This window comes from Galleria mellonella, unplaced genomic scaffold (assembly GCF_026898425.1).
Source record: "Galleria mellonella isolate WM207_F2 unplaced genomic scaffold, CSIRO_AGI_GalMel_v1 utg1053, whole genome shotgun sequence".
Taxonomy (NCBI): domain Eukaryota; kingdom Metazoa; phylum Arthropoda; class Insecta; order Lepidoptera; family Pyralidae; genus Galleria; species Galleria mellonella.
Genome location: NW_026441968.1, coordinates 399959 through 414456, shown reverse-complemented (window position 1 = coordinate 414456; position 14498 = coordinate 399959). Strand labels below are relative to the sequence as shown.

The following is a 14498-nucleotide window of genomic DNA, read 5'->3' as shown; positions in this document are numbered from 1 at the left end:
ATTTTTTATGTAAATTAGGTGTTTCAAATTAACTATTTTATTACTATATTTATATCTATTTTAGGGGCTTATTTTGAATGGAATACAGTAGTATGTTAAGTTGATTCTAACATTACTGACTATAAAGTGATATCTCCTATACATACATACATATATATATATATATATATATATGAATAGATCAAAGTGTTATTTTAGATTTGAACTATCCTATGAATTCATGGTATTTTTGTTATGCAACTTAGAATGGCAAACGAGCTAACGGCCCACCTGATGGAAAATGGTAACCGTCGCCTACAGACATGAGCAGTATCATGCACATAACAGAGTATACTGTTTCGCCCATGATACCCCCATGTGTCGCTATTCCTAAGGACTCAGGTGTTATTCCCCTGTAATTCCTGTAAATTCACTGCCATATCCCACCCTTCAAACCGAACACACCCATGTAAACGGAGGTCTACCATGAACTGAAATTCCGAATTCTCAGACTCTTTTTCGTGTTTTTGTTCATACCAAAATTGACCCAGTGAATAGAGCTTAACATTTTGAATATTTTTAAATGGTATATATCAAGTATTTTTAACATCACATTTATATTTCGTTCGGCCCAGAAATTTCGGAACAAATTTCATTGTAGGCCTTCTGAACTGCTTCACGGTAGAAACACGATGGGACAGAGGTACCCAAGCAAGCGATTTTTTTACAAAATCTCCACTCATGCGAAAAGAATAGGTGGCCCTTTCTATGCCAGGATCTACACAGCATAGAATGGGCCAAACAGATTGTTCTAATAATTGATTCATTAAATTCTCTTTACGCAGTTATATATTATGGTTACTGAATGAAAATAAGTTTAAAAAATAACTATAATAACAGTAAATAGTATAGAAATAGTTAAATTTGAAACACCCTACAACTGTCCGCCAGATATCGTGAAATCTGTCAATGTTACGGCGGCATCTACTTCATTTATAATAGTAAATGTACAGGGAATCTCTAGGTTACCTAAACGTAGAAACGTAATTAACCGTAAAACGTAACCTAAAGTTAACAAAGTATCGTTAAATAATAACTACCGTGAGTTACACTGTCTTGTAACTATTTATATTGGATTTACTCACGTTTTACTCACCCCCCACTGTCGCCATCTACCGCACAAGCCCTGCAACAAACAGCTCGCTGTTCCTACAGTGCTGTTCGCGACAGCCGTGAACCGCGCTCATGAATGAGGGCTCCTATCGAGTTGGAAGTCGACAGGGCCAAATTTGAAACGTGATTAAAGCAGATATAAATGTTTAAATAAACTATCTGCTAATAGTCCCCTGTATAGACCACATATTATTAATTAAGTTATGGCAAATAGTCTAAAATTTAACAAAATACATTATTTACACGTTTATTGGGCATTTAAATAAATTCATCATATATATATATATATATATATATATATATATATATATATATATATATATATATATATATATATATATATATATATATATATATATATATATATATATATATATGCACTTGAAAAGATACAGCGGTTAGTTGAACAACTTGTTAGCAAGGGAGGGCTTATCTCTAAAAGAGATCTCTTCCAACCAACCCAATGTGTACACTGTCTTGGCCTGCTATAAAAGGCACTCTCAGGTAGTCGTTATGAAGCTTCGTTCAAATTCTTGGGGTTGGCACCAAACAATTCTGGAGTGGCCAGAGATTGTAACTGAATTGGACAGCTCTGATATACGTCGTACAGTCGAGTTACCTGAACTCTCCACTTAACTTCACTGAGTGAGTATAACTCTGAGTTAAAATTAACTGCCTTTAAACAACTCCTTGGACTGTAAGTTATGTTTTGTTAGATTTTAGACCGACAAACGCGTTCGTAACGTAAAGCTTTAAACGAAAGCTAATGTAGGCTTTTTTATAAATATATATATATATATATATACAGAAGCTGTTATATTTCTTTATTATTTTTTTCATGAGTAAAGCTTTATTTTTGATACAACAAGTATCGCTTCCTATTTACGAGTGTAGCCCATAATATTATCCACTTGAAATATGTTTTTTTTTTTTACTTTTTTTTTATATATATATATGTCGTTTTATGTGAATTTTGTGTTAATTTTTAATTATGCACTCAGATGCACAATTAACTGGTCAAGAAAAAATCGAGAAGTATCAATAGTTATTTGTTTTAAATTGATATTTTTAAACTACTCGAAAAAGCTAGTGGTTTGTTTAAATTAACTCACTCTCGCACTATTGTGTTACCGACAGTTATTTCGACCGCATTTAGTTTTTCATTCTCATTAAAATGTTATTTTCTAATCATATAAACCTGAGTCCTCAAGAATGGCAACGCATGGGGGGTATCATGGGCGAAACAGTATACTCTGTTATGTCCACGGTACTGTTTAGGTCTATAGGCGACGGTTACCACTTTCCATCAGGTGGGCCGTCAGCTTGTTTGCCATTCTAAGTTGTATAAAAAAAAAAGAAAAAACTGTATGTTGATATTTTAGAATATTTGGCAGTAAATATAAGTAATATATGTATCTCTCTAATATCTATGTATTGGTTTGCTCTGGACATTGATGGCGGAATAAAGGGTCATGACCTTTTTTTTATTTTTCGATTATTATGAATTATAATCCAAAAATAAAAAAAGGTCATTCATTTCGATATTGCTCATAATACCGATCGAAAATCTATATTCATTTGAAACGGCTTCTTCGTATCAGTATTATATATTGGATAACTGGTGTTTACCGATATATAGATAACGTAACTACCAATATATAGTTATATACCCAACCCATATTTTTTTATGCAACTTAGAATGGCAAACGAGCTGACCACTCACCTGATGGAAAGTGGTAACCGTCGCCTATAGACATGAGCAGTACCATGCACATAACAGAGTATACTGTTTCGTCCATATTTGTTAGGCATCAACTTTTGTTTAAATTTGTCGATTACCACTTTCCATCAGGCGGGCCGTCAGCTTGTAAATAATAAATTAATTGAAAACATGTAAATAAAATGTTTTTGGCCATTAATTATGTGTCTGAGTAATAATTATTTATTTGCAGTAAATTTTACACTTGGCATAGTTAGTAAACGATCTGTGCATGTCTTTTTTTTTTTCTATGTAACCATTTAAAAATGATACAGTCATAAGCAATATATGGCCTGGGATAGAGCTGGCTGGAAGATGCATGAATTATTTGCACCGACAAGAGGAGACTCTTAAATGAAAAAGCTCATATATTATGAACTTTTTTTTTAACTATTTGTTGAGGGATGACTACCGTGAGTCATACTGTATTGTAGTTATATAGAAAGAAAGAAAGAAATAATTTAATCGAAGAAGCATGCGGCCCACACAGTAGCGCACAAAACAAGAACAAAAGAAATCAAAACAAAACAAACAAAAGAAAATAATAATTGTGTACAAATAGAAAGCTATTAAATTATAATAATAATCAATAAACAAACAAACAGTAGTATTAAAAATATCATTTTTTTACTGACGTATAAATTTCGAGGTTGCCCGACTAATATGAATAAGCAATTAGGTATTGGTAATGTGGATACCGATCTCTATATATTGGGTTTCTCTGGACATTGATGGCGGATATGTCATCATTATATAAATTTAATATATAATTTTAACCCATTTCGATATCGCCCATATCGGTTGAATATCTATTTTGGAATATATCAAAACTCTGTTATATCCAATATTTTTTTTTTTGGGTAACAGATTTTTAGCATATTCGTTATTGGACCAGTATATAGGTATTGTAACAAATATATATATTTACATATTACCCACCCCTAATAGCTATTTATTCTATGAACTATTTTTTATTACAAAGACATGGCAATATTATCTGTAACTAAATAACGGAAAATAACGGGAATTTACTCGACTTACTGTGATTGTCGTTTCCAATTGTTTCTACCACTTCTAGAAGTCTACAGAGTGAGTGACGGCGCTTTACGTCGCAATGTCCCGTCTCGTGCTCAACAAAATTACATTTTTTATAAATAACATGCCAAGATTGTTACTAATTGTACCGAGTAAAATATATATATATATATATATATATATATATATATATATATATATATATATATATATATATATATATATATATATATATATTATAAAAACAATTAATTACCTAAAACAACCTCATTATGTCTGCACACGTGCACGACGGCAATGTTTGTGAGTTCACCGTCGTTACCGACAATTCCGACTTCGTCAACGTGCGTACGTCGCATTGCGTCGTAACGTCTCGCCTCGCATTGTGACTTTGTGAAGTTCCCCTTGTGCTCGCGTGCAGACATTGTTAAAATTAATATTTAAGTTTAAAAATAACCTCATTACGGTTTAATATTGTATTTATTGTATTTCTCTGTTAGTGTCCAGTTAGAGTGTATATTGTTTTGTGTACATAGTATGTAGTAAGAAGGGACATTGATGGGGGATTTGTGCCTGCATGTAACAAACATGGCAGTGATTAATTGTAAAACAAATTATATATATATATATATATATATATATATATATATATATATATCTATATATATATGTGTGTGTGTGTATATTTCAATCTGTATTTATGTTACTGTATTTCACTTGAATTAGTCACTTGTCATTGTATATTTTTATTTATGGTGTAATAAAGAGTCATATATATATATATATATATATATATATATATATATATATATATATATATATATATATATATATATATATATATATAATTATTTATTGCACTATAAAATACAGTAAAAGGGATTTGTTCCAGTCAATATACATATATACTTTACGGGAATCGAACCGGCGACTGTCGGTGAGGCAATCTAGTAAATCATTAACTTTATTTATTTAACTAAGTCTATTTTAAGAATTATAACTACCTCTACGGCGCAGTAGTAGTAGTTCAAGTCCTGGGTTCGATTCTCGTTCACTTTAAGCACGACTGCTATTCATGTGATTTCCTTATGATAGTAATGCATCGACCTAACCCAATGATTGGATAGTTTGCTATAGAACTTTTATGGGATTTTAGTTCTCTTGAACCTTGTATATTGTAATTTGATCCCCTAGTCCCCTTATGGGGATGAAATTATCTTGGGGATGTTGTTGACACATTTTTTTTTCGTCTATTAATAATGACAAACTTATTTTGCATTTATATTTTTATGTATGTATTTCCATAAAGGGTTGACGTCAGGCAGGCGGCCGGTCGTAGAACTATAAGACAAATCTGTTTGTAGTATGGATAAAAAACATTGTCGACCCCAAATTGGGATAAGGGTAGGGATATGGAGGTTGTTTACAAATTAATCACTCCTATGTTCATATTATGATAAGTTACTTAAAAAAACGATGTGCCGAAATAGTATTTAATTAGTTTAATTGTACTATGAATAAATGTATTATATATATATTGTAAATATTATAGGTCGCCGTGGATTTTGGTTGAAATTACTACCTCTTGATGCACACAATCTCGTGCGGTTCATTTACCGAGTTAATGATGACGACGAAGCGACATCTCTAGGATAGAGTCGAAATTAATGTAGTAACCGATGATACTGGCCGTTAAAGAAATGGTTAATAAAATTAAAAAGAAATGTTTACCCTCCCACGCTTTGTACAGCTTTCTTTTTTTTTTATTAAGCCAGCAGTTGTTGCCAGATGCAATTTCTTAATTTTTTTTTCCTAAAATGTCATATTGTTTTTTTTTTTCTACAAATCGATGCTTTTATCAATTTGTGTTCTTTTTTTTATGCTGTATTCTCAATTTGAAAGGATGTTACTGATCACTGATAGTTTAAATGGTTTTGTAAAAGGATTTAAGCTTTTGTGATTGTGGGGTTTGATTTTTACTTGAAACTTAGCAAGTTATTAAATTTAATCATTTAAAAATAAAACATACAAGAGAATAAAAATGTTAAATATAATATTGACTAGCTTCTCGCCCCGATTTCGCATACTTATGAAGAAAATGAGATTAAACCTTAATACAGTATACCTTTTTAATTATTAACCTATTTGCTTATTCCATACATTGTTTCTATCAGAAAAAAATATGTCAAGATTATTTAATAGTTTTACCAAGTATTGTAAAAGAAATAACAATTATATTGTAAATAATATCTCTTGTCTATGACTACCAAAATCCATGGTTTAACTTTTTTTTTTTTAATAATTAATTATTGCATACTTACATATTTTGTTGCCATATTTTTTTTTACATATCTTACTAATTGTAGGGTGTTACGATTGTACGTATGAACAGTTTGTGATTTGTATTCTGGACGGTGTGTATTAAATCATGATTTATTCATGGCATATAAAAATAGTCGATAACTTATAACTCGGTATGCTTTTGTAAAATTTGAAGTCGATAAATCATTACTCGCCATAGAAACTGTTTTGTTTTGAAGTACCTTTTTTTTTTGGGGGGAAAGTTTACTATGAGCATTGATAACATTAGCTTACCGAAGTTGGCCACTACACAATTGTTTGTTTTATTTATTTAATCTTTAATGCACAGTAAAATTCTATGTACATATGGCGGATTTAACACCGGACGGTGTTCTCTACCAGTCAACCATTGGGCAAACAGAGAAATAAGTAGGCGGTGCATTATTGAATTGAGGAAAAATAAAGCAATACTTGATAAATTCATATAATATAAACATACACATAATATATTAAATAAATAAATAAATTCATAAAATATTACTATATAAAACAATTAAATAAAACAACTGCAATAGAAGAGCAAATAGTAATCTATGACTCAAACAGAGTAATTATTTTTAGATTGTGAAATATAGATTGGCAATTTAAAAGAGAGAAAACATGGCAAGTATATTAGAGCGAGATAGACAAGTAGGACACTAACGCCATCTACGTAAATAAGCTCGAAGCTGATTTGGCGGGAGTATGTACACAATATTTTTGTAATTATTTTTACATTTTAAAGTGGAATTACTATTATTTTGACAGTATTTAGTTAAAATATAGTGTTCCATGCCTGAATGTATTATAAATTAGTAAATAGAGCCACGAAATAGCACATTTTTCACGCATATAAAATTAGTACTAAAAATTTTTCATCTACTTCGTATTTTGCTTTGGAATCTATCAAATACATTTCTGCTTGAAAATTGTTAAATTGTTCTTGAATAATTTGACATATAATTGGACCAAGTGTCACTTCGATAAGCGAAAGTTATAAACGCTCTTGTTTCAACAAACTATTATTTTACGATAGACAAGATGTTTGTGAAGGATTTCTTACAATACAACAAATTTTAACCAAGTACACTGAGATTTAAGTGTTGTTTTTAAAAATAAAACAAAATTCACTCGTTGTTAATACACACACACACACATACACACGAAACGGAGACCCATGTAACTATATGTAGATTTTTTTATATTGGACTCGATTCCGAAGTCTCATTTCTGTAAACCATTCACTTGAACTAATATTTTAATTCGATATTTTCACAAAATTACTGTTTTATAGATCGTCATAAACCGAGTTTATAATACTTTTAAATTGAACTTGTTAGAAAAAAAAATATTCAATACTAAAAAGATTTTTATTTTTAATTTTTAAAGATTGGTTCAGAGAAATGACGCCTCAGAATCGACCCCTGTTATTTGTGCAAATATTAGTCAAGTGTTAGTTTGTTAGTTGCAAAGGGAACTGCCATGCATTTTATTACAATAACAAATAATCCAAACGAGATAATTTGTTATAACTTCAAAGTGGAGAATTTTAGACTTTTTTTGTGTATACATCGTCACAGTCGTAGAATACTAACGGATCTGTATATGTAATATTCGTCAGATCCGTCAGTATTCTACGACTATGACGATTTGTACCATGTTAAATGTCATAAACAGCAAAATTAATTCACTTACGTGCATAAAAATAAATATATTAGATGGAGTGACTCTCGTATACTTTTTGTAGCCTTTTCCCCCTTCAGACCGCGCATAAACTAGAAATTAAAAATGTACGCTCATTTAATAATTATAATTATGATTTAATAAGACTTACGCCATATTTGCAAGTGAGAAAGGTAAATTCTCACTGCCATGTCCGTTGCTTGCGAACCCTGATTGTTTTAGATCTAAAAAGGACATGGTCCGTCGCTCCGCCAACTTTGTTATTGTTAAATTAACAGAAGTGACGACTCTACTCTATTTATTCTTATACCGTAGTGAACTCGAGTAAGTAAACATTATTCAGGGACGGCAATTATTTATTTTTGCTCGTATCAGCAAAATATCTAGATTGAAAATGTTAAATAGCGCCATCTATGTAGTCCCAAAGTAAACAGTCCGTACCATAGATAATAGACAAATTATGGCCATACTTTTTTTTTTTAATTTTTAAATTTAGATCTCTCCGTAGTGTTTATTTGTAAATGCCACTGCAGATTACCTATCGCCAGTCTAAGTGGAAGACTAAAACATATTTTTTTTTCTTTGTATTTGTAGTGTATTGTTCAATTATTATTATTTCATTGTAAATATTTAGCGGTAAGTGCGTCGTTAAGCGTCTCAGAAATACGGAGATAATAAAATATTTGTCTATATTTGGTTGTTTCTTTGTTCTAAGGTTATCTGGAATTGAGATGAGATTGGTCTCGGCAATAAGACCGCCTTACTGTATTTATACAACTGTATTGTTACATTTATTAATTGTTTTACTTGTTCCCCTATATTGTATAATGCAAATAAAGTATAATAATAATCTCTTTATTGCGCACAGTAGAGATGAATACAAGGAGTATTTATACAGAATGTGCATATACAAATGGCGTCCTTATCGCTAAAAGCAATCTCTTACAGACAACTTGGCCAGAGCTGGCCAGTACACTCATTCTAAAGATAGACAGGTATCATTCCTTCTGGCAGCTTATTGGTGCATTATATTTCTAAATTTTCACACCATCACTAATGGCGTTTAAAAAATTATCAGCTGTTAGTGGCCACTGCTGATTTAGGCCTCTCCCTTTGGAGGGTTTGCCAATAGTTGCCGCGTTTGGTAAACGGGTTGGCAACCGCAGTTAAGCTTTGGTGATGTTTTAACAGGGACGTTGCTGCTCCCTCGACCTTTAAGTTCTAGTCGGGTGACGGGAAAAGAAGGGGTGGCTCATTCTATGTTTGGACCACACAGCAAAATATAATGAACTTACAATTTGTTGATTTTTTTCAAATCGATTCAGTAGTTTTAAGTTTTTAAATCAAAATAACAAAAGTAACTAGTTTTGCAACAACTGAAGTCGATTTTTTATTTGAAACATGAATTATATATTTTAAATTTCATAAGAAAATATATCTCAAAAATACAATAGCCACTTTCTACCATCGTACGGCTCGCCATCGACAGAGAGTTCATCCTCATGTCCTACAGCCTCAATGGTCCCGTACTGCGCGGTTTCAGAGATGTTTCCTCCCACGAACACTCAGGTTGTGGAATGAGCTCCCTGCCGAGGTTTTCCCAAGAGACTACAGCATGGGGTTCTTCAAAAGGGGGGTAAAGAGGTTTCTTCAGGGTCAGCAACGCACGCGTAATGCCTCTAGTATTGCAGATGTCCATAGGCTACGGTAACCACTTACCATCAGGTGGACCGTATGCTTGTTTGCCACCTCAGCGGTATAAAAAAAAATACAATAAAATCCAATATTGTTTAAAACGTTTAATTATAAATTAATATACATATAAAAGCATACAAAGACATTATAGTAACTTATGCTAAGAAATGCACTGATTGGTACGTCTCGCATTAACATTTCCGACTTATCATTACATTAAAATTCATTTTGAATAAAAAAACCATCGAATAATACTATTCATTAATTGCTTCCATATTTCGCACTATATTATTCGTCAATGTCATTGACGGATTAGTACAAAACCAGATTTTCAGTTCGTCAGTCCATGTAGAACGGTTTTGGTATAAAAAATTTGACATTGTATGCAAAAGACCTAACCTCTAATCTCGGAAATATAAAAAATGATATACAATAGAGTTTCCGGCGAGGAAATGGCTAAATATAAGAACGATACAGATATCCAGAAGAAAGTAGAAGTGTCTCGGACGAAACGTCCTCGCCCGGTGAATCACCAGCTGTGAAAGACCGCTCATAGCAAAGGCTGTTCAGTCTTGACGGGCCTAGTCGTGCTGCTCATCCTGCGCGAGCTCCTCCATGTCTTCCTGATCAAACTCCGTGTCGTCCTCAGCTGTGGCCTCCTGATACTGCTGGTATTCGGACACCAAATCGTTCACATTGCTCTCCGCTTCGTTAAACTCCATCTCGTCCATGCCCTCACCAGTGTACCAATGGAGGAAAGCCTTGCGCCTGAACATAGCAGTAAACTGCTCAGATATTCTCTTGAACAGCTCCTGGATGGCGGTTGTGTTCCCGATAAACGTCGAAGACATCTTCAGCCCTTTGGGAGGTATGTCGCAGACAGCTGTTTTCACGTTGTTGGGGATCCACTCGACGAAGAAGCTGCTGTTCTTGTTCTGAATGGACAGCATCTGTTCATCCACCTCCTTCATGGACATGCGGCCGCGGAAGATGGCGGCGACGGTGAGGTAGCGGCCGTGACGCGGGTCGCATGCCGCCATCATGTTCTTGGCGTCGAACATCTGTTGTGTGAGTTCTGGCACGGTGAGGGCACGGTACTGTTGGCTGCCGCGGGATGTGAGCGGCGCGAAACCGGGCATGAAGAAGTGGAGACGTGGGAAGGGTACCATGTTGACGGCCAGCTTGCGGAGATCCGCATTCAGCTGACCAGGGAACCTGAGACACGTCGTGACCCCGGACATGGTGAGCGACACCAAGTGGTTGAGGTCGCCGTACGTGGGGTTAGGTACTTTGAGGGTCCTATAGCAGATGTCATAGAGAGCTTCGTTGTCTATGCAGTAAGTTTCGTCTGTGTTTTCGACTAGCTGATGAATAGAGAGGACTGCATTGTATGGTTCTACTACTGTATCTGACACTTTGGGCGAGGGTACAACTGAATATGTGTTCATAATTCTGTCGGGGTACTCTTCTCTGATCTTGGAGATGAGGAGTGTGCCCATACCGGAGCCGGTGCCGCCACCGAGGGAGTGTGTGAGCTGGAATCCTTGGAGGCAGTCGCAGTTTTCACACTCTTTGCGAACCACGTCTAGTACTGCGTCGACGAGTTCTGCACCCTCTGTGTAGTGTCCCTTGGCCCAGTTGTTGCCGGCGCCGGACTGGCCGAATACAAAATTGTCCGGGCGGAAGAGTTGGCCGTATGCGCCGGAGCGGACGGCGTCCATGGTGCCGGGTTCAAGGTCGAGGAGTATGGCGCGGGGGACGTACTTCCCGCCGCTCTCCGCCGTCGCAACTGTTGACAAATATATACATAACATTAATAGATAATCGTTAGTATTAATAGCATTCTTTTAAGGGCAAAAAGAGTCCTTAAAAATCCCTTAAAAGGAATAAAGAAAGTTCTGCCACTGAAACTGTATGGTTTTCTCAAAGGAACATACTGTACGTGAGACTCAAAATTTGTCGTATTTCAATTTTTAATTAGCGAAATTTCTGACCTATATTTGACTTTAAAAATCATCATTATCACATCAGCCGCTAACTGGCAACTGCTAAACATAGCTGCGCGTTGGGCAAGCGGATTGGCAACCACAATTTGGCTTTTGATGTTTTATGAGGGACCTTTACCATAAGCTTCCTTGGTCGCCTCTTACGACACCCACGGGAAATGACGTGCAGCTAAAGATATTTATATATATCATATGAACCTGTATGTGTGGGGGGAAAGTGATTGTTAGTAATGAGATTTAACAGCCCCATTCATTGCTGGCAATACAACCTATCAGGTCGTCCCTTTCGCGGATCCCCTTTAAAACCATCGTGCTGAATTCTAGGTTCACCTGCGCTAACGGGATACGCTGGCGGAGCACCAGTGAAAGGTGATCGATGAGGATAAAAACAGGCCAGTTAGCCTATCATGATGAATTCATCAGGAATTAATCATGATAGCTTCCAGGAGGAACCGCGAGGAGGTCGACCTGGTTGGGTATATTGCTAGCAATGGGATTCTCAATGTCCATTACTAACAACCCCTTTCCCCCCTCTAGGTGTATTCGTCACGGTAGGCTAACTGTCCTGCATTTTCATTCGTACCTATCATCCCTCACTGGTGTCCCGCTATCGTATATCATGGGCGCAGGCGAGATTACCATTCTATTATCATCCATTAGAAAAAAAGAACCTGTATAACCCGACCCTTCAATATTAAAAAAAAAAACTTGTCAAGTCAGCTAGTTCATCTGTAAAACATGCCATTGTATACGTTGCTGTCGCATGCCGCTGCGATGTAGATACATTGAAGTTATTATCCAAATCGCCTATTTTAAAGTTAAAGTTATTCGGTCGCGTGAGTGTATAGACGGCCGGGATTATGAATAAGTAACGATGTAACCGTACATAGACAGTTAGACGCGGTAGAGCGTGGTCGCAGACCGCAGACTACTTGATAGCGCGTATCGATGGCCTAACCTCGACTCCACTGGAGGGAGAGGGGGGGGGGGGGGATTGTTAGTAATGCGGGCTACCAGTCCCATTGCTAGCAAAACACCCTGTCAGGTCGACCTCCACGCGGTTCCCTCTGGAAACCATCGTGCTGAATTCGAGGTGTATTCATCACGATGAGCTGACTGGCCTGCTTTTTTTATAATTCCATCCATCATCAGGAATCACCATGTATTTACTGAGTCGTCTACAAATCGGTACCTTGGGATTCGAAGAAACGCGTGAAGTATTAATTTAATATATGTGTTACGTGAAGTATTAGTGGGTAAAAATCCCACATTTTTCTACCCTCTCTCCGGCAGTTCGGACGGTTTTTGGAAGATTTTTGCATGGCAAAAGAATACACCGTGTATAAGTAGAACCGAGGTTTTTTTAATGGATAATAATAGAGTGGTAACCCCGTATACGCTATCGGTATACACTGGCGGGGCACCAGTGATAGATGATAGGTGAGAATGAATGCAGGTCAATTGGCCCACCATGATGAATTCGACAAAAAATAACCATGATGGTTTCCAAGGGGAACCGCGTGGAGGTCAACCGAAGAGGGTATATTGTTAGTAATGGGGCTATTAGACCCCATTACTAACAACCCTCATACCCCCCAATCATACTAAACCTGTGGGGGGAAAGGGATTGTTAGCAATGGGGTTTGAAAGCCCCATTGTTAGCAATATGCTGATGCTTGTTTGCAATCATTATAGTATTAGGGTTATAGGGTTACCATTCCATTATCACCCATTAATAAAAAAAAATTCTAAACCTGTTACTTTCTGATCCTTTGCGATCGTTGCTGTACAGAAAAAGTTTACATACAAAATCTGTTATGACGTTATGATTATGATGTTAACTTAATCATGGATTAATCCCCTTCTAGCGGGTCAACGGACTCGTGCAGACGGTCAATTTGTCGCCATCATTACAATAATTGTTATGACTGCTCGTGTCCTATTATGTTGATGTGTTATTAACAATCAGCTGTTGCCTGCGGTTTAGGCCGTACCCGTTATCTCACATTTCCGAGTAAATTTTCAATAAATTCTTCTTAGTTAATAAATTAACATTTAGTTGACTCGATTTGACATATATATTTTTTAAATTAAGGACAAAACGCGCCATTTATTCAGTGTTGCAATTTAATTAAACTAAAAACTTCCCAGATCAAGTCTATTTATTATATTTAAATTTAGAACTATTTTTTGTGATTTTATATAAATATACATATTTTCGTATTTATTAGAAATATCTAAGTATTAATTAAAATGACGGCAACTTTCAATCAGATTTTGTATCGTTTTAATTTTCAATTAACTTTACAATACAATTTCTCCCATATACTGAGTAGTAACTATGCATTATGGTCAGTGTTACCACAACACGAATAAAAAAGTTGGCCTGTTTTCAGTAAAGCATTTGTATGGAGACAGACGTCCACGTCAAACAACGCCTCTTTTTGCGTCAAGGATTAAAAAGGACCTCAAATACAAATCAAAGACATAAAAAAATAACATATATACAAGTACTGACCAGAAGCCTCATTATAATATACGGAGATGCGCTCGAGCTGCAGATCGCTGGTGCCCTTGTACACGCCCGTCGGGTCGATGCCGTGCTCCTCGGATATGATCTCCCAGAACTGAAACCAACAGGAAATACATTTTATTATTTTGTTTTTTTTTTTATACTACGACAAGTGGCTAACAAGCATACAGCCCGTCTGACTGTAAACGGTCACTGTAGCCTATGGACGTTTGCAACACTAGTGGTGTCACGTGCGCGTTGCCCACCCTGAAGAAACCTTAATACACCCTTTTTAAAGAACCACATACTGTAAGAA

The 14498-nt window shown here is 35.5% G+C and overlaps 1 protein-coding gene and 1 long non-coding RNA gene across 3 annotated transcripts in view; both read right to left on the bottom strand.

Annotated features, from left to right (window-relative positions):
- Nucleotides 1–3116: 3116 nt before the first annotated feature.
- Nucleotides 3117–14498, bottom strand: part of LOC128202519 (uncharacterized) — a 108987-nt gene continuing 97605 nt past the window's right edge. The window contains exon 2 of the long non-coding RNA XR_008253833.1: nt 3117–3204. This is a non-coding gene — a long non-coding RNA (uncharacterized LOC128202519). The remainder of the gene's footprint in view (nt 3205–14498) is intronic.
- LOC113516478 (tubulin beta chain-like) overlaps nt 9754–14498 on the bottom strand; it is a 37307-nt gene continuing 32562 nt past the window's right edge. For both annotated transcript variants that reach the window (XM_052903159.1, XM_052903167.1), the window contains exons 2-3: nt 14189–14297; nt 9754–11453 (exon numbers count right to left, since the gene is read on the bottom strand). In XM_052903159.1, coding sequence (XP_052759119.1) covers nt 10246–11453; nt 14189–14297 — 1317 coding nt within the window. In that variant the 3' untranslated portion in view covers nt 9754–10245. The remainder of the gene's footprint in view (nt 11454–14188; nt 14298–14498) is intronic.